Source organism: Melospiza georgiana, chromosome 2, assembly GCF_028018845.1.
Source record: "Melospiza georgiana isolate bMelGeo1 chromosome 2, bMelGeo1.pri, whole genome shotgun sequence".
Lineage (NCBI taxonomy): Eukaryota > Metazoa > Chordata > Aves > Passeriformes > Passerellidae > Melospiza > Melospiza georgiana.
In genome coordinates, this window is record NC_080431.1 from 94947411 (window position 1) to 94967231 (window position 19821).

General features: G+C 36.6%; 1 protein-coding gene across 1 annotated transcript in view; it reads left to right on the top strand.

The window, feature by feature from the left end:
- The window catches only part of ABI3BP (ABI family member 3 binding protein), a 138300-nt gene that overhangs the window by 15090 nt on the left and 103389 nt on the right, over nucleotides 1-19821 (top strand). The window contains exons 2-4 of the mRNA XM_058044929.1: nucleotides 5320-5499; nucleotides 14237-14305; nucleotides 16339-16471. Coding sequence (XP_057900912.1) covers nucleotides 5320-5499; nucleotides 14237-14305; nucleotides 16339-16471 — 382 coding nt within the window. The remainder of the gene's footprint in view (nucleotides 1-5319; nucleotides 5500-14236; nucleotides 14306-16338; nucleotides 16472-19821) is intronic.

Genomic DNA, 19821 nt, shown 5'->3' on the forward strand with positions numbered 1-19821 from the left:
AGCTGGATGTGGCCCTGAGCAGCTTGAGGCTTTGAGCAGGGAGTTGAACTAGATGACTTAGAGAAGTTCCTTCCACCCAAAGTTATTCCATTATTCTGTGCTTTAGAAGTGTGTTTTGTTTATTGTAGTACATAGAAACAGAACTATTTTTAAATGTTTCCCATTTTAAGATATATTTGGGTTGCAGCCAAACAACCAATATTTCTCCATGTTTGGCAGCCAAAATAAATACAAAAATATAAAAGAGCAGAAAAGAAAAGTTTCATAGTTTTAGATTATCATTGAAAACTTGCCTGGTGGTACTATGACACCAGATTTGGAAAAATCAAAGCACTGCTGTGAATGATTTGGATAAATGAGGTAGTGCTCGCAAATAGATGGTGCTAATATATTTTCATAAGGCACACTTCATTTGTCTAGCACTCTGGGAGGCAGTGCTGGGTCTTGCCTTCATGCCCCTTAAAATCTTTGAAATAGTGGAAAATAAACACTTCCAATGTAAGGCAAAAGGAATTCTGGCAACAAAGCCAAATTTGGTGTAATACACTACAGCTGTATTCACCCTCTAGTTCTGTAGGGCAGAGTTCAAGGATCCTCACTCTATGGATAAAAACAAAAAATAGGACTGTATTTGGTCACAAGAGACCATGCGCACCTAAAGCACACAGCAGAATCCTGATGTGAGTGAGAGGAACATCCAAACTTTTAAAAGTTTCAATATATTCTTGCCTTTGTTTCCTGTTGCCTATGCATTCCAACTAGCCAAACTATGGTGCTCCCAGCTGGATTCTTTGAGCCATTGGTAGCTATTGGGTAGCTATTTTCTTTGGTAGCTATTTTCTTCTTTCTGAAGAGCTGGTGGTGGCTGGTCCTCTGATGATGCAGCTGATTCATTATTAAGCTGTTTTACATTCCTTCCTAGTACAGGCAGACTCCTTTTCTCAGAGTGAATCCAACACTCCAAGTGCTCTGATGCACTTAATGTTGTGCTTTTACTTCAGATGTGCTTTGCACAGTTTCTCCTGCTGATCTTGGCCATCAGCTGACTTTTGTTGAAGAGAATACTTGCAGATCAGTGTGGAATTTCTGTTGGCAAGCATGGGGGGAAAGATTGTGTTTCAGAGGCAGCCATAGATCTCAGAATCTTCCATTTGGAAATGGGCTCAATGTAAAAGAACTGCATTACAAATGCAAATTCTTAAGATCAGGATTTCACTAATAAATGCCAAAACCTGACACAAATGAATGAAATTAGACAGCATCTAGTTTATCATTTGAGTCTTTCAGCAGGGAAAAAAAGGTCTCCCGGATTAATAAGACAAAAAAAAAATATTCTCAAAATCAAATAGATTCTTATCATAGTATCATAAGAATTAAGTTCCTATGATTTCCCTTGTCTATTCAATCATATTTAATGAATCTTTATCTGAGTGATGATTAAAAGAGACACATTACTCAGAACGGGAGTGCTTTCCTGGTTAATTGTTCAAAACACTGTGAGATCAGCACAAGTGAAATCTATATTGCTAATATGCTGCCTGGGGCAGTCCCCATTTACCAAGATAATTTATAAATAATTTATATCTGCCTTGTTCCAGGCTGGCCCTCTCTTGATTAGACTGGCAGTGTCTGTGCAGCAAGTAGGATTCAGCTCTCCTTGTCCTTGGTTGCTCCACTCTGTACACTTCCAGAAACTGTCATTTATTGTTTTACCAGTTAATATTCATCCCTCACTCTCCCTGATTCTGGAATGCACACAGCCCACGAATAGGAACGTGGTTTAGTCATATGAAGTGTGGCATCTGTGTTGTTGCTTTAGCAGTTATTTTCCCTGAAAAACATGTGGCCAACTTAAAGTGAAGAAGGAGATTTGTCTGCTTGCTCTTCACTGCTCTTTGGGTCCGGTTTTAGGAAAGACAGATCCTGCTTGCTTAACCTGATCTCCTCTTATGACAGGGTCACACACCAGATGAGAAAAAGGTTGTGGATATTGTGGATACCTTCACCAGGCCAAATGCTGCACCTGTCTCATGACAACCCAAAGCTGCCTGGTCAGAAAGGACTTGGGTGTGCTGGTCACCAGCAGCTGAGCACGAGCCAGGGGGTACCCAGGTGGCCAAGAGCCCAGTGGAAGCCCATTTATCAGCAACAGTTTGCCAAGCAGAACCAGGGAAGTGGTCACCCCCTGTGCTTGGCACTGGTAGGGCTGCACTCTAAATTCTGTATTGAGTTTTGAGTCCCTCTCTACAAGAAAGATGTTGAGGAGCTGAAGCATGTCCACAGAAGGGTCACAAAGCTGCTGAAGGGACTGGAGCAAAAGTCTTATGAGGAGGCATTGAGGGAGCTGGAGAAAAGGAGGTTTGGGGGGACCTCATCTCTCTCTCTACAAGTACCTGAAAGGAGGGTGTGGGGGCCAGGTGGGGGTCAGCCTCTTCTCCCAAGTAACAAGTGACAGGACAAGGGCAAATGGCCTCAAGTTGTGCCGGGGGAGCTTTAAGTTGGGTACTAGGAAAAATATCTTCACCAAAACATGAAACATTGGCACAGACTGATGATGTTTGAGGCACGATCCTGGGAGGTATTTGAAGGTTGTGTAGATGTGGCGCTTGGGGACATGGTTTAGTGGTGGACTTGACAGTGCTGGGTTTATGGTTGAACTTGATGATCTTGATGGTCTTTTCCAACCTAAATAATTTTGTCTTTTTTTTGTTTTTTCGAAAGTCTGCAATACTTTTTGCCATCGCTGTACTTAAAAGTAAATTAGCAGAAAATGACCTACCCTATCAAGACAGGGTGGTGAGGACAAGGATTTATTTTTTAAATTTCAAGTGCATCTCCTTCTTTCCTGCCTTATTATCTTTTTTAAAATATATATATATATTATTCCTGTTTATTTTCTTCTAGAACTGTCTTTGATTTTAAAAGCTCTCGTGGTGGTTTTGATATGCTAGCTATAAAAAAGAGGTCTAAAAGGTATTATCTCAAAGCTAGTACTGTTTTAGGATCCCATTTGAACTTTCTAATTGCAGAAACCTCACTGAGTTTTAAGGCCTTAACAAAATCAAGACTCTTTGTCACTCTAATTGACTGCTTATGAATAAACAACGGTATCCATCTATCTGAAGTCAGACCCAGTTGAATAAAATCTTGATACAGAATTAAGTCTTCAAATTGATGTAAAGTACAACAGAGATACATAGATACAATTGTGGGGAGAAATGGTTTAAATTGTTGTAAATTTAAAATTAAATAGATGTTCTCTAATTTTTTTAATAAATTCTGGTCTAAGACTGATTAAGAAATTTATTATGGAACTCAAATTACCATATTTGAATTAAATTCTGCAAGTCTTCTTTTATCCTTAGGCATGAATACTCAATAGTGACCAGGACACCATCATTTCAATGATGCTTAATGGGTTTTGAAGAATCCATAATTTAAACAGATGTAGCTCACTGTCAGTCAGAGATAAAAATCCTAAACTTTGTTACCAGTTTTTACTAAGTGTCTTTATGAAGCCTGTTTGGGGTACTTGAAGTGTGTTGTGTTTTCTTCCTGGTTTGTGCTGTCTGGAGCCCTGTCAATATTCGGAGTTGCCCATCCTCAGCAGTCTTGTGTACTGAAAATAAATGAGCTAGGATGTCACAGAGATTAGAAGCCACTGCCACCCTTTTCCCTGTGAAGGTATTGCTCTGCTGAAAATGCCAGAGAACTGAATTTTCTAGAAGCCTTGCAGTCTTCTGGAACCTGGCAGAGTTGCCTTTGGAAAACTGTGACAGTTTCCTGGCTGAATGATTTTTCTTGATCAGTTTTTAGATAAAGGAAGGGAGGCAGATGTTTTCCATCAATTTTACTTGTACGCTTCTTTCTGTAAAGGGAAGAGGCATAAAGTGTTGGCTTTTGGCTTTACATTCTGTGTGCAGACAACTGCAGATGCTCAAATCATCTACTAAAACAAAGTGAGGGTTTTGGTCTCTTGGCAACTCTAGTCATTAGAATTTCTCTAAAAAAAGCAGGGTATGTTGGGGTGGTACCAGAGAATCAATATGTGCTTGTCTAGAGTAAGTTGAATATCAGTCTGCAATTACAATTATTGAGAAATAAGAGAAAGAGAGAAAGAAAGAGAGAGAAAGGGAAAGAAGGAAAGAAAGAAAAAGTTTAGTATCGTTCTATCCTATTATTCAATGATATATGATTTATCATTTATCTCAATATATCATTCAATGATATATTATTTAACATTTATCTTATAGGTGTTCTTCAGGATTTAGTTTCCAAAGCAAAATGATTATCTGCAAAATTCTGGTTTTTCCTGATAAGTTCATTTCAACCCTCATGTTTGAACAGATGCCTGAAAATCTACTGGGGATAAAAATTTATATTTTGAGAATGAGAAGAGAAATAACAACAGAAAATGTACTAGCCCAGTACTGGTGTTGTAAGTTTGGGGGAAAGCCAGCAATTCAACAGTTCTGAAAATATGATAGGCCTAACAGTAACAAGGGAGTACTAAAATTGTACATACCAAGGAAGGAAAAGGGAAAAGCCAATCCTCCTTTACCCCAGCAAGAGGAAGCCAAAACACCAACTTGTAGCCTAAAAAGTTATTTATTCTGTTGTGAAGTCATTCTCTGTTGCTACAAGTTAAATTTTTACAGATGGATATACAAGATGTTTCTTACTTTATGTGCTGTTCCCCTGGAAAGCATAAAAATGAATGTTTGAAAAGAGTTTCTTCGTAGTTTTGAGTAAAGTATTTATGTTAGTTAGGTGTCCTGGTATAATTCCAAATACAAAATTACATTTCCAGCCCAACATAGCAGGAAAAATTTAGAAGATTTATTTGGATCTAGTTGCTGTTTATCCTCTAGCATAATTTTTGAGTGTGATTAACTGATTAACTTAGTTTTAAAACTTCATATTTTCTACTAATAAGCAAAAAAAAATCAAACAAAAAACTTGGACATTTCACTCCTGTGGGTCTTACATATGGCTAATACTGCTATAACTCTTGCATTTAAAGGAAAAAATACTTGCATTTTTTCCACTTACTTCATGCCTGGTTTTACTACTGCAATTGTAGATGTTAAAGCAAATGATAATGCTGAACTAGTGGAAAAACAGTCATATTGGCAACCACTCTTACACATGACTGTTAGTTCACCTTTATAAATACATTGTGTTTCTAGGAGACATCACCTATAAGAAATTTTTCAGTTGCATGCTATTAGCAAATTAAATTGTTATATTGTCATGTTCCATTACTGAATGATGGCAAGGCAATGCATTCTGATCTCCTCTTTTTCCCTCTTTCCCCAGTGAAAAGGCAGAGCCTGAAGGTTCAGATCAATGCCACAGATGACACTGTTTGCATGAGGTATCTTCGACCAAGTCAAAGCACCAAACTAGAAGGTTTTGTCCTGGGTTATGGAAGCAACTTCTTTTCTAATCAGTACATCCCTTTACCTTCAGAAGGAAAAAACTATATAACAGAGCTTGGTAAGACATATTTGCTTTGCATGCTGTTGTTGTAATGAATTATGGGAAGACACTGAGGAGAATATGAATCTTTTGTTCACCTAATTTTTTGTTTTATTGGGTTGTTGCTCACGGTTTCTTTGTCTTTATTTAAGGTTACTGTCAAGAATTTCAGTGGAAAGTGGAATTAGCAGATCCTTCAAGGAGAACAACTAGTTCTTGTTGTCTGGAAATTTTGCTTACTGGTATTTGTTTTGGGGATTTTTGCTTTAGTGAGAGCCTGCACTATACTTGAACAAATCACACGTCAGATGGGATGGTTTGCCCAAAAATGCAGATATAAAGGAGACTACAAGGAAAATGTACATGCTTTTAACAAACAATAGAAAAAGCAGTGAAAGAGTCTGGAGAATTGTGTGGTTGATAGCTTTTGACAGAAACATTCATATCAACGTGATGCCTCTTCTTGTAGGGATCTACTCCAGGATTGCATGTTATAGATTAACCTCTAGCTTCCATGTCAGAAGGTACTGATGGAATTCCATGGGCTGTTTTATGGAAGAGATTAAACCATGTCATGAATGCTATATCCTGTTATCTGGAATAGAGAGAAGGAAAACTGAATTATTTAAACATTGATTTATCAGGATTTGACCTTTTGAGAAATCTGTACAATCCCTAAGGATTTTCCTATTGATTTCTTTATGTTTTTCTAGCCTGAAATGAATCAATTTACCCTTGTCATTGTAATGCTTGTGATCTTGGTGTGAAGCAAGCTGGAGGAAAGGATGCATGAGCAGAGAAGTAATAATTGGCATGTTTTTGATGTGTTCAGTTAAGGCCATTGTGGGTTTCAGCCATTCTGCTCCTGGCTGAAACCTGCAGAATAAAAACTGAAAAAATAAGATGTTAGACACAGGATAATTAATAAATTGGAGACTGATAGGATCACTGTGGCAAAAGTTAACTTTCCTTTTTGTGAGTTGGTACTCCTGGGATCTCTCTGTAATTCTGTCACCCATCTGGCATACCTGATTCATCCTATGTGTAACTTCTGAATCAGTTTACTAAGAATGATGTACAGGATTTTCTGTAGTATACTGTGCATTAGGCATAAGAATGCCTGCTGTAGGAGTAGTGAGGATTAATTTTTTTGGGTACGCTGCTCTTAAGGAAGAGCAAAAAAAGGACTGAATGTAATATTGTGTAAGATCATTTTAACTCTCTTTGTAATAGAAAATTTTATATCTAATGTTTTGCAAAACTGAAAGTTCAAGGTCACCTGGAATTTCAGGTATATTGATATTTTGTGGCTTTAACCTTAAAAGTTAATGGCTGGACTCTAGGCACCTTTCTTTAGTTCCACAGCACATCAGAGCACTGACCATATGCATATCCATTTGCTGTAGGGTGTCTGGAGAGGGAAAAGCACAAATGTTGAGGAATGATCTTCCTTTATGGTTATTTCAAAGGAGAATAATGTCAAAATTTTATCTCCCTCACGCTAATAGAAATTGTCAGTTTCCTTGTGACAATAAATCTATGTTTGTGACTTCTGAATGTCCAGTAACTAAACATGCAAAATGCAACATAATATAGATAGCAAGACAAGCATTTCTAACCTTCAGAAAAATGCCACCTTTGAAAAGACAGGAGTAAAAGAAGTTATCAGCAATATGTACTTCAAGTGACAAACATTTATTTGAGGCAATTACCAGTATGTTTATTGGAGCTGTTGCTTTTAGTTGAGAGATTTAGGGTTTGATTGAATGCCTTGGGGACTTGTTTATTGGAAGCAGAGAGTGCATAATCATTCAATTTCACAAATATTAAACACAATATTAAACTTCAGCTTTGACTGCACCTTCCAAATATGTATGGAACACGAGCTAAAGCAATAAACATCAGTTGTGCTTTGGCTCTACTTTAGAGTGACTTGTGTGGCAGAAATGAAGACAGAGATGATTGCTAGCACACTCCCTCCTCCCCATCATATTTAGGGATTAGTTGCTGGCAGAAACTGGAAGAACTGCAGAATGGTTTGCAATTCTAGGAACAATGAGTAAGTTTTATTGTGGCAGCCAGAGACCTCAGCTCTAGCATACACTTTATATTGATTTTAGAAAAAGCAAGGTGTTGGAGAGGGACAATAAAAATACTCTCAAGAAATATGCCAAAGATTTAAACCCTCTAGACTCTATTGCTGAAAAATTTCAGATTATCTTTGTACTCCTAGTACAATGTGATGAAGTTGGCCTAGTATGTTGTCTTCATATTAAAACAATGTACTTTTAAATTTCACACTCAAGGTTGTCAATCCCATGTTCTAGATATTCGGTGATCCAAGTGCCACTGCACACTCTGAAAATAGTCTTCAGTGTGTTCCACACATTTTTCTACAGTCAAAACTTCTAGGTTTAGACAAAAAAAAAATTAATTTTTGCCCTGAAAACTCCTTCTCTCATGCTTTGACCTATCCAAATTTTACAGAAAGCAGGTGAGTTTATAGGCTTCCCTGAACAGTGATGGGTGTAGCTTTTATTGAGCAGACTGTGGAAGAAGTGGTTCCTTCCTTGTGATCTAAGGATCACAGCCTTAAATCAGTGAAAGGTAAAGATGAGAAATGGACGTTTAAGGGCATTTGTTACTCTCTGAAAGGTTTGTGTATTTTTCTAATGCGTTAAGGAGCAATGCTGTGGAATATAATCCCCTGGGAGAGAGATTACATCCAGGAAAATGGAAGATCCATGAAAGTGGATCTTGTGCTGGTAATATTAAAATTGTTTATTCTGTGAAAATTTTAAAGGAAAAATCATACAGATACACAATCAGCTGTAGACACTACTAAAAGATAAAGGCAGTGTTAGGGTAATGTTAAAAAACACACAGACCTCGCATATAAGTCATTATTGCCTTCTTAAAATGCGATAGCCCTTTAAAATATAATTTCTCCTTTCTAACAAAGAGCATAGGTCTACAAGTATAATGAAGTGCCTTACAGACATTTCCACATTTCTTTGATTTAGTTCGGCATCCCTGGTCTTGTTAATGGAGCAGCATAACCGGTATTTTGTTTGGGATAATTGTCCCCAGTTGGAACTGGAATATGGAAGATGACAATATACACAACAATATATATTTGTAAGGCCCACAAATTCCTTATTTCCAACACACCCATTGTAGATTAACATGAAATTTATTGTCAGTTTTTCTGCTGGGTCACACACCTTTTATGATCCTGTTAACAGGAAGCATGAAGTCAGCAAGGATTTTCAGAAAAGATATATAATTTTGTACATGTGACATTCACCTGCATTTCATGCATCAAAATATTCAGCACCTCATTGTAATTCTTATCTTAAAATATCTGTTTTCCCTTTGTTATGCAAATTATACAGTAACTGAGGCAGTAATTGGGTAACCTTATCAATAAATTGGGATCTGCCTGCAGAGGGCATGGGCAAAGAGAAAAGGATCCTGTTGGATTTCCTGAATTTGTAATGAGTTGCTGCTGGCAGCAAAGTCTTGAGCAGCTTCATGCTCTAGCAGATACATCTGAATATACTGAAATGACAATGACAAGGCAGCAGCAAAGTTTGTTCCCAAGAATGCCTCTGTTTCCGGACAGCAGATGTGTTTTGTCCTGAGTGTACTTTATGTGCTCACATGACAGTAAACAACATTGATTTTGGTCCTGAAAGATATTCAGTGTCAAAAGATATCAAGATGTTAGTTCCGCTAGACTAATAGAAAGGTGAATGGACCCATCCAAAAGCTCTGGGCTTGACTTAAAAATTTCTCTTCATTTTCTCAGTCTTCCAGACTTGTAAAGAAAGTACTTGCTTAAGAAATTTGTGTTAGTCTTTTCTAACTTGGCTAGGAAGATTGCAAGGCATCCTCCTAGAAATTGTTGATACTGTTGGAGAAACCCAAAAAGTTGGGTAGAGACGGGAAATTTTTGCAAGAATGAACAGCAATTATTTAACAGAATGAGCAAAATTTTTTTCCCTTTCAGTTTCTAAAACCAACTCAAAGTTGGGCAATGCTTTTACTTTTCCTTTTCTTGTCCAAGATTGTACAGTGTAAGAGGAGAATGTATTGGTAACAGTGCCAGTAAGTGTTGTGTGAATTTCGTGTTTATGTATGCATATGAGAGGGTTCTAGTACCACCCTGAGCACATTTTAGAAAGTGTAATTCAGGGATCTGTGCTGGGGCAGTGCTTAGCTAAAAGATCTTGCTCTGCAGTTTCTTATCAGTTACCAGAAACTGGCAGTTGTGTTAGCTGCATGCTTTTCAAGCTGCCAAATAACAGCCTCTTTGTCGCATCTCTCTGTCTTCTCCCATGCTTGTTACACGACAATACTTTCCATCCACCCTTCCTCCAACTTTGCCCTTAACAACATCCCATGATGCCTTGGTTTGCAAAGAAAGGAGTCCACTAAGGAAGGCAGGAGCCTCCCCTGAAATGGAGAGTGTAAACCCTCCCCCCACCTCTCATTTGCTATAAATTTTAAATTAAGAGGCTCTCATGCAAAAAATATGGGAGCAGGAAATAACCGTTCTTTAATAGGGAAGAAAAATAAAAGGATGAAATAAACAATGCAGTACACTAGAACAACACTGACAGAGTCAGAACCCAACCTGACACCCTGTGGGTCAGGGTGTTGGTAGCAGTCCAAATGGAATTGTGGCTGCAGTGCTCCTGATGTGATTCTGTTGGAGTGGGGGTGGGGGGGTGTCCTGTACAGAAGGATGTATTCTTCTGAAGATCCAGTGGAAGAAGAGGCAGCTGCTGTTCCTCTGGGGAATCCAGTGGGGAAAGCTGTGCTGGTGTCTCAAAAACCTCCAGATTATATCTGGGTAGGAATGCTTGGCTCCTTCCTCTGGGTGGAGCATCTCACAATGGGATGTTATAGTTTTTATCAGTCATGCAGTGACATTCAATAGCCTGTTATCAGGCTGTTATGTCCCCTCCTGAGGGAGGAGTGGTTGTAATCACTCAAAGAGAGAGAAAAAGCAAACTGCCCACTTGACAAAAGACAACTGCCATACAGATGGTAATAGAATATGCCTTGCCTGGCAATCTGGAACAATGGTAAATTTTTAGCAATCTCTAAATACAGATTAAGGACTTGCAGCCTGAAGCAAAAAAAGACTTTGTTTTGATTTCTGAATCCAATGGTCCATGAATTCTAATGATGCAGTTGTAACATCTTCAACATTTGTAACATCATTCTTGTATTTTAAGATTTATTCTAAGTTCATCAGTCAGTTCATACTTATATTGTTTTACTTGCAAGTGCATACTGGCTGGGCCCTGAATAGTGTGCTTGAACAGAAGCAGAATTTCCTAGCATTTTGTGGTGCCTGTTGGTTGCCTGCTGCCACTGATTAGATAGCCTAGCTCAAGGCATGTGAAAATGCTCTCCTTTGTTAATCTGATATGTCAGTGGCATGTATTTTTGTTACATTCTGGTTGTCTTCATAAACTGTTAAGGTGGGTAATAGAAGTTTTATTCTTTTAATAATTTAATTTATTAGTATAATAGCCTATGTTTGGGGGATTACACCACTAATAATGAGGCATGGATTTATGGAGGAGCACTTCTCTGGTACATGTGGGTGTTTTCCTAGAGTATTTTGTGGTTAAAGGATTGAAGGTGGTCACTCTTTGGACTTTATTTCTGATCTGAAAGGAGTTCTTAGCCAAGATATTTGTTGTTCTAGCCTTAATGAAGGGGGTTAGACAGTAATAGATTCAGCAAGTGATCATAGAGTAGCAGCCCTCCAAGAATGGGTTAGGCATCAAGGAGCTGCTAAGATTTTCATAGCAAATTATTTCAAACTTAACTTGTTAAAGCTTGCATTGTTTTTTAGGGATCCTTCATTTATGAGATTTTGGATCCTCACTGATGAGAGACAGACAGATCTATGTTTTGCATCTTTATCATATATGTCTCTGTTATATACTGATTAATGGTGAAATGATTTTGGAGGCAGATGCTGGATTCACGCATCTGTGTCCAGACATTTCAACATTGATCTTAATTACATAGCTATCCTTTTCTTACTAAATACAATTCAGAAAAAATAAGAAATATTCAGTTGCAAACAGAATTGTCTGTTTTCTGTGGTGTAGTTTGCTTTTATTTGAGGCTATAATTTTATTTTTCAAACAAGCTTCACTTCTTGAATATATTTTCATGCAAATAGCTGTTCTATTCTGTGAATCATAATTACATCCTGTGAAACATCCATATTTTTTTGACTGTCACATTTTCCTACCTACCTCCTATTTCAGCAATTTATCTCTTAAGCATTACATGAATTAGTGCAAATTATGGTTTTATTTGAGTTCTGGTATTCTGCAGAATTTTCATTTTCTTCTGCTGTGTTACCTCTCCCCAAGATTCCTGCTTCTTATAGACACGGATCTGTCTATAAGAATCCATGGAATGGATTATGACTATATAGGCATCATAAATAGCACAGATTATCATGAAATATTTCCTGTAACTTGACAGAATTTAATACATGGGTGAGGCCATGTTTGAACGTCCTGAAAATGAATTGAGTCATAGTGGCATCAGATGATTTCAGCATTGTGATGATGACTGATAGTCATATTTCTCAGCAAGGCTGAATCAGTGCAGAAACTCAGTAGTCTTCTGAACTTACTGAAAATGTTGATTTGCAGTGGAAGACTAAGAAGGAACTCCCAGTTCTAATGAGTCAGGGCTCATTATGCGATATTGAAAAAGCTCTCTGCGTTTTTAAATTTCATTTGTCTTGGATATAGAATGTATATCTGCCCAAAATAAAAGCATTTCAAGGCATGTGTCCTCCTGTCTGTGCACAATGCTTTGGTACTGGGCATCAAACCAATGAATTTAACTTAAATTACAGTTGCTCTGATCTTAACATCTATATAGTAGCATGGGTGGTTGTGCTCAGGAATCATGGAATCATATTTCTAAATTAAGATATAGCTTAAACACAGTACAGAAACTTATAGTTGTATCCCATGTATTGAGTGGATTTGTTTAACAAATTCATTTTCTGATTTCAGTTATAATAATCATAATATTGTCCTAAGTTCAGTGGTTCTAAAGAAGTGGTACTTTTTAAACCTGCCTCTTCTCTAACAGCCCTCTGTCAGCATCTAATCTCAGCCTGTTTTCCTAAATGCTTCCTTTTGTAGGTTGTATTACAGTCAGAAGAGCTATGAATTCTCTGGAAAATGGGAATGTGTTGTATTCTTTATTAAGGCAACATTTGTTAAATTCACCAAAATAAAGCTTAATGAACAGCATAAAACACAAAATATTTCCACAGAGAACACTTTGTTACAGAACAAAAACATCTGCTAGAACTAATGAATCCTGAAAACTGCCAGGTTTTGTAGATGAGATGTCCAGTGAGGCATTAACAGTCTTTGTGTATTGCCATATTTTGTATAGCAGTTAATCTCTTTCTATACTGCTACACAAGTAATTTCAGATTTCAGCCAGAATTAATTTTTCCATTTATGGAGCAGGGAAAAACTGTTTCAAAGTATTTAAACAATTTTCTTTCAAAATTCTTGGACATTTTAATGGTAAACCCATACATTTCTGGTTTTGAAGACTGGCTTTGTAATTCTTGAACTTTCAAGGTCATGTTTTAAAATAATCCTGTTGAATACTTCATGAGAGTTATAACATCTCACAAGTGGGCATAAATGCAGAGCAGAAAACTGGGTTTATAATACAGGGAAACCAAATTATTTTAAAGTGATGCTTATTTCTGTTTTTCAGTCTCAATACAAAAAATATCCAAGTGGTTACACAGCTCCCATGCTTGTGTACCCCTCTCAATAACAAAAAACATTTTTTGTAAGTGAAGATGTATCTGCACTTTTGGGTTCCTTTTTTTAATGAATTCTTTTTCCATGCTGCTTTGAACATCTATTTTCAGTGCTTATCTTGGGTATTTGGTGCAGATGAAACACATTTAAAAAGACTAATTAAACAATTAAGGTACATCCACAGTATGGGTTTCCAGTGCTTTAGGTGCACAGAATCAGAGAAGTTAAGTTAGAGTGGTTTTCCCCACACTGGCAGAACCTTTTCAGTAGTACACAAGCTTTTGGGTTTTCTGGTACTGCTTTTCCTTTCTCTCTCTTTACAGAAAGAGTGTAAGAGAAAAATGAATGATTTCTTAGCAGTTCTGTTTAGCTGGTAGAATTTAAGGGGCCTCTTACACTGAAATACTCAGGAAATTTAGTCTCTTATTTATACCGTACATTTAGATAAATGTATCTAAACTAGAATAAGAATTCTATGTAGAGTAATCCTGTTTTTTAAAAGCTATAGTAAAAATAATTTTGGTCAGCAGAGAGTGAGACAAATTCTGCCTGTGGATATCTTGCTGGAGTCTCCTAAGACAACTTCTCTCATGTTGCAGTTAAGAGGGAGTAGAGCTTGATTTTAAATAATTAAGAAAGCCAGAAATCTCTGACATCTGGCTTTAAGTGTAAGGGAAAATCTTATATCTGAAGAGGAGTTCCCCAAACTAAAATAAATATCTCAACCTTGTTTTAATTGCATCATTTATAATTTTGGACTCAATGAATTTTAAAGAAAACAGCCTGATGATCATGAAGATTGGACAATGTGTCAAAAATTTACTATTTGACTTTTTCTTAAAAATTTCAGATTAATCTCTTTTTCAAATAAATAGCACATCTGTACTAATTCCTTTTTCCTTCATTTGCAGATGCAGAGCCGCGGTATTTGGTTTCAGTAAGACCGGCACGTGTTTCAAATAACAAGAAATCTTGTTCAGGTATTTTAATATTGCTGGATCTCTTTCTGAAAATATTTGAAAGAAAACACGCCCTGCTGCTGAGTTTCTCTGAAAAGATGTTTCTACCTGTAGGCATCTCACTGGGATGCACAAATTCCATACGTGGACAGGTAAAATGTAGGACAGTGTTTCCTAGTCAGCAGCCACACACATGGTGCTCAAAACATGAAGATGTACCTAAAGATTTTTTTGCATAAAGTTCTTACAAATGAGAATTTAAATTTAGAATACTAATTTCTGAAGTTTAAAGACATAATTCTTTCCAAACTACAAGTAAGGATTCCTTCATCCATAGACATGTTAATGTTTTCTTAGTTTCTCATTGGATAATGGTAGTGTGTGTCTGTCTCTCTATCAATGTACTACTAAGTTTACTATTGCAAGAAGTCACAGAAAGAGATATTTCCAGCTGAATCTATACACAACAGAGAAAAAATCTGAACTTTTTTCTCATCGTTCAAAGATGATGAACTTTGTTCTCATCTTTCAAAGACTTTCTATATGACCTTAATCATGTCATTGATATTGTCAGTTCTGAATTCCTTACTTTAATGTGGAGACTTAATTCTGTGCTTTAATGTGGAGAATTCTTGCAGGAAGTATTTTCCTGCAGGCAGAATTTTTTGTAACGGGACTGTTACAAAAAATAAACTCATGACCTATCCATGGGAGCACTCAAGGTCAGGTTGGACAGATCACATCTGAGAAACCTGATCCAATTGAAGATGTCCCTGCTCACGGCAGGGGACTTGGGCTAGAAGGTCCTTAAAAGTCCCTTACAATCCAAATTATTCTATGATCTTTGGATGATTTTTTTTCTCCTAACTCCTGGTAATGATCAGGATAAACATTTTTCTTGCTCTTTGCCAGCTATAACACAATGTCTGGAAAGATTTTGGAAAGTGATTTACCCTTCAGATGCAGCATATATATATGTTGTTTTTAACATAGGATTTGTAGCAACATATTAATAATCAACATAAAGATAAAACCAGCATGGTTAACGTTTCTACATGTACACACATGTATTGATTGAAAATACAAAACAGGCTGTCACTGGGACTGGTTAAGTGAAGAGGCAATAGGGTTGAAAATGTGTCAGTAGAAAGTTAATCAAATCTGGTTCACAACAGTGAGAAAAAACCTTTAGATCAGTGGCTTATAAATTTTCAGGAAATGTTGGTCACCTGTATGTTTTGAGGAGGTACAGATCCTTTAGATTTTTGAAGTATGTAATGTGATGTAAATATATTTATTTCCTATAGTCAATCATCCTTCAAACACCAGAGATTCTGCTTGAGCCTGTATTAGTCCATAAACTACAGGTTCAAAATAGAGTCTCTACATAATTTGTTCATTTCCATCTGTTAGCTTTTAAACTTTCTTTAAAATAAGTTATTTCTTCCCACAAGAACTGTACTCCTTTATACAGAGCAAAGCTGGAGTTCAGTATCATGCAAAACCTGATTTCAATATAGTCGGTAATTAAAGCAGAAAATTCCTGCAGATAAAGACACTGATTCAGATCCGCCTGCGGTTAAAAGCAAAAGAACTTTTGTAGGTTTTATTTTGCTCCTAAGAATGCCCTAGAAAATATTTATTATGTGTAGATATATTTGCAGTGCTACTGAGAAACCTGCCAAGAAGTTACTATTTTTATCACATCCATGGAGACTTTCTAATGTCCTGGACTCTGTCATGTCTTGATATAGTCCAATAGCCAGAGTTTTTAATTTAATCTACCTGTAGCTTATTCTTATACTAAGTGTACTTAAACCACTAAATGACCATTTTCAAAAACTAGTTTTAACTGGAATGTTAGGTTGAAAAAGTGACCATGGACACTGCCACTTTTGTAAATCATATGTTAGAAATAGTGACCATGAAAATTAGGGAACTGCTGTACCTTTCCCTTCAAGCTTAGAAGAGATCTTAATTTACTTAATTATCCATCTGCAAAAACTTTACATAACGCAGGAGAGAGAAATTAACTTTATATGTTCCTTGTGTAGGTCGGAACAAGACACAGAAGCCCCTGCAGCTGGTGGTTGGCACTCTCACCCCAACCTCTGTGTTCCTCTCCTGGGGCATCCTGGTCAACCCTCAACATGACTGGACAGCAACAAGTAACTGTGCTAGTGACAGGTAACAACAGAAATGGATGGGCTTTATTGCTGCCATGAGTTCATTCAGGACAGCTCCCTGCTGTGATTAATATAATTTTTACAGTAAAAATTTAAATGTTGTAAACAATAGTTCCGAATGTGAAGTCAGTTTTTTCATTTGCTCACGCTAGTGCTTTGCAAATCTTTACTTGACAGCAACTTTAGTGAGACATCTACATGCTGAATTACAAATCTTGCTATTTCACACTGGATCCTTTGTTCTAAAATTAATGGCCTTGGATCTACCTTCATTTGTATCTCAACCAATTGAAACTTTGTTAAATTACAAGAAATATTTTACTTTAGAGTTGACTGAAAAAGTGTAAAAGAAGCTTTCATTAATTTTCTGTTGCAAGTAAAAAAGGATCTCTTCTATGTTAATATTTTTGGCATGTACTGGATGGCACAGTAGGTGGGAAACTCAGGAGGTCTTGCCAAGTAGCAGTTTGAAGACAAGTCATAGTGCAGAAGAACTTCTCAATTAAGTGCACTATTATGGTTTAGTCAGCCCTCTGTAGATGAATAAAATTATTTAAATTGCTAATGCAGATGTTTTCCCTACTTGTGTTTCTCCTTATATTCTTCCTTGAATATTTTTACTTTCATTTATATTGTGTGAAGCTCTTTTCTACTCAACAGTGTTTTGTAAACATTGTGAACCCATGGGATGCATCTACATCTATTTTGCAACTGGTATCTTTTGGGTTTAAATATTCTCTTTTTTTTATGATTCAGAACATTTCTTTTACCTGTTTAATATTTGTCAAATTTGTGGCTGTCTAATTTAGACTTGAGTTTTCTTACTCTGGTGTTCATAAGAAAACTCTGGCTGGCATGATTAAACTGGATGTCAAACATAGGCTGTGTTAAAAAAGACATCCCATTTAGCCAGGATTATTTTTTTCATACCTTTACAAAAGTTTCATACCTCACAACAGGACTGATCCTTTTCAAGCATCAGAAACTTCTCATGAAAAAATTTTGGATCTTCATCACCAATCAGTATTTTAAACACTATTGAAAAAAATGTTAACGTTTGTTAGGAAACAGTTATGGAATGTTAATAAATGTCCACGAATGAAATCTGATCAGATTTTTCTTCAATAGAAATAAAAGTTGGTTAAGGCTCAGATTTTGCTCTTTCTGTAAAGGAAGAAGCAAATATTTTCCTACTGTGTGAAACTGAAGAAATGAGCTGATCTTGGATGAGCCTGTAAAGTGTTTGAATGTAGTGGTTTTATCTTTGTGATGTGTCAGCAAGGAATTAATCTTTATGTGATGTGTCAGCACCAATATTGCAGCAGCCATTGTGCAGTGGGACTGAAGAACACATCAGGAGAAGCCTATATCCTGTCTTAATCCCCCTGGAAATCCAAGGCAAATGGTATCCATCATGCCTTCATCAATTCTGTGTTTTCTCCTCAGTAGCTGAATTTTCTTTTTGGGCATTCATTGACTCAAAGTGGGAACAAAGTTTTTAACAAAGTTTTTCAGTCAGGGCAGTGTGCTACTAGTGTCTTGCTGTGTTTAGAATATATTCTGAGGAATTCCTCCTCTCAGGAATTAAAGTGCACATTTTATTGAAATATTGTCAGGAGTAGCTAGTTTAAAAACATTTATATCAGTTACAAATGATCTTATCAAAGATAGGTATATTCCTATAACCAGATTTCTGTTTTGCAATCAAGCATAACAAGAAAGTTAATGAAGAAAAGAAAAAGTCACTTAAGTGGTGCTCTTATTAATTATACCCTTACTGGACCAAAGTGCTTGTGATTTGTATAAATTATGAGAATAGTTGTCCAAGTGACCATGGTGTGTATATCTAGAATTCTAAGAAAGATTAGATCCACATATATTTCTAGTCAGTGTGTAGAAGAAAAACTATTAATTTATTATATTGATTTGAATGACAGTTGATAATGTACAATAAGAAAAAAATGGGAAGCAGCCCATTCTTAGCAAGTTAGTTTTGTGATAAAAGTACAAGTCTTAAAAAGCCAGTAACAGATTCACCGAAATTTCAGTCTATTTAAGGGGCAATCTACCTGGCTTGATGCTTTTTCATCTGGCATATTCTCCTTACTGTGACTGTTAATCATCCCCAAGATTGCTGTTAGTGGGTAACCTCTAACCTTTGGCATTGGCAGTACATAGCAGTCCTCAGGACCTCTTAACTCAGTTCTGTCAGTCAATGTCCCACCAAGGTTTAAATTTGTAACTCCCCATGACCTGAAATGGAGTCACTGTTCTCAGCCTCAGATTTTACTATCTCCATGTGGATGTTAGGCTTTTGTACAAGTGTTGCATAATAAAAGTTATTTCAATGTGTTACTGAGTCAGAAGATAGAAACCACATGGAATTAATACAGTTCTTCTGGCCAAGGTTTTCTCCAGTGCAAGTTTGACCTCAGTGGGATATTCCTTGGAAGATCTGGTTTTGTGAGCAAATGAGCTTGGAGTAAGAGGTTCCATATTCTCTAACAGCCTTGATATCTTTTACTGCTTCAGTGACATTACTGCTTCCTTCTTCAGGGAACATAGTGGTCTTCTGTATCTATGAGATTTTTAAGAAACTCTGATGAAAAAAATTTACTGTGACATTTTTCAACAAACCATTCTTTTGGCTTAACTCCCCAGAGATAAAGAGCGTAAGTGCTACATATTTCCCTCAAGATAACCCCAAATGCTAATCCCCTGTTGAAACAAAATTATTCACTGCCATTTTTGTGGACCAGAAATGGAAGGTGAAATTTTGAAGCATTCTTGAAGTGACTGTTATCTCTCATTAGACCCTTAGTACTGGAATTTAAAATAAACCAAAAATATCTAAATCAAAAAACTCAAGTACAGTTTGTGGAACCTTTCTCAGCATCCTCTGCTTTCTGACACCAGTGGAAGACGGTTGATGAGGGAAGATGGCAAAATCACAATATCCTGCTGCACTGCCATGTTCAGTTCCTCTTTTTATTATCTCCAAGAGAGTAAGAGGTTTTTTCCCTCTCTGCCTAGCTGTGTTCAAACAAATATTAGTGGACAGATCTGTCAAAATAATAGTACTGGGGCTTCATTTACTCTCCATCCAAGTCTGAAAAAGAGAGAATACTCTGTAGAATTTTCTTTCTTTGTATTTGCTTTGATTAGAACACCTCTGTAGCTGGGGATCAAAAAAGGTGGACTTCAACTTTCATTTCTTTAGGAAGAGAAGAGAACCCATTATTTTCTGTGTTAGATTAAAGCAGCGTTTATAGATAATATAAAAATATAATATTCCATTGAGTGGATTGTGTAGAAAAGCAAACACACTATAGATACATGCAAAAATAGGAA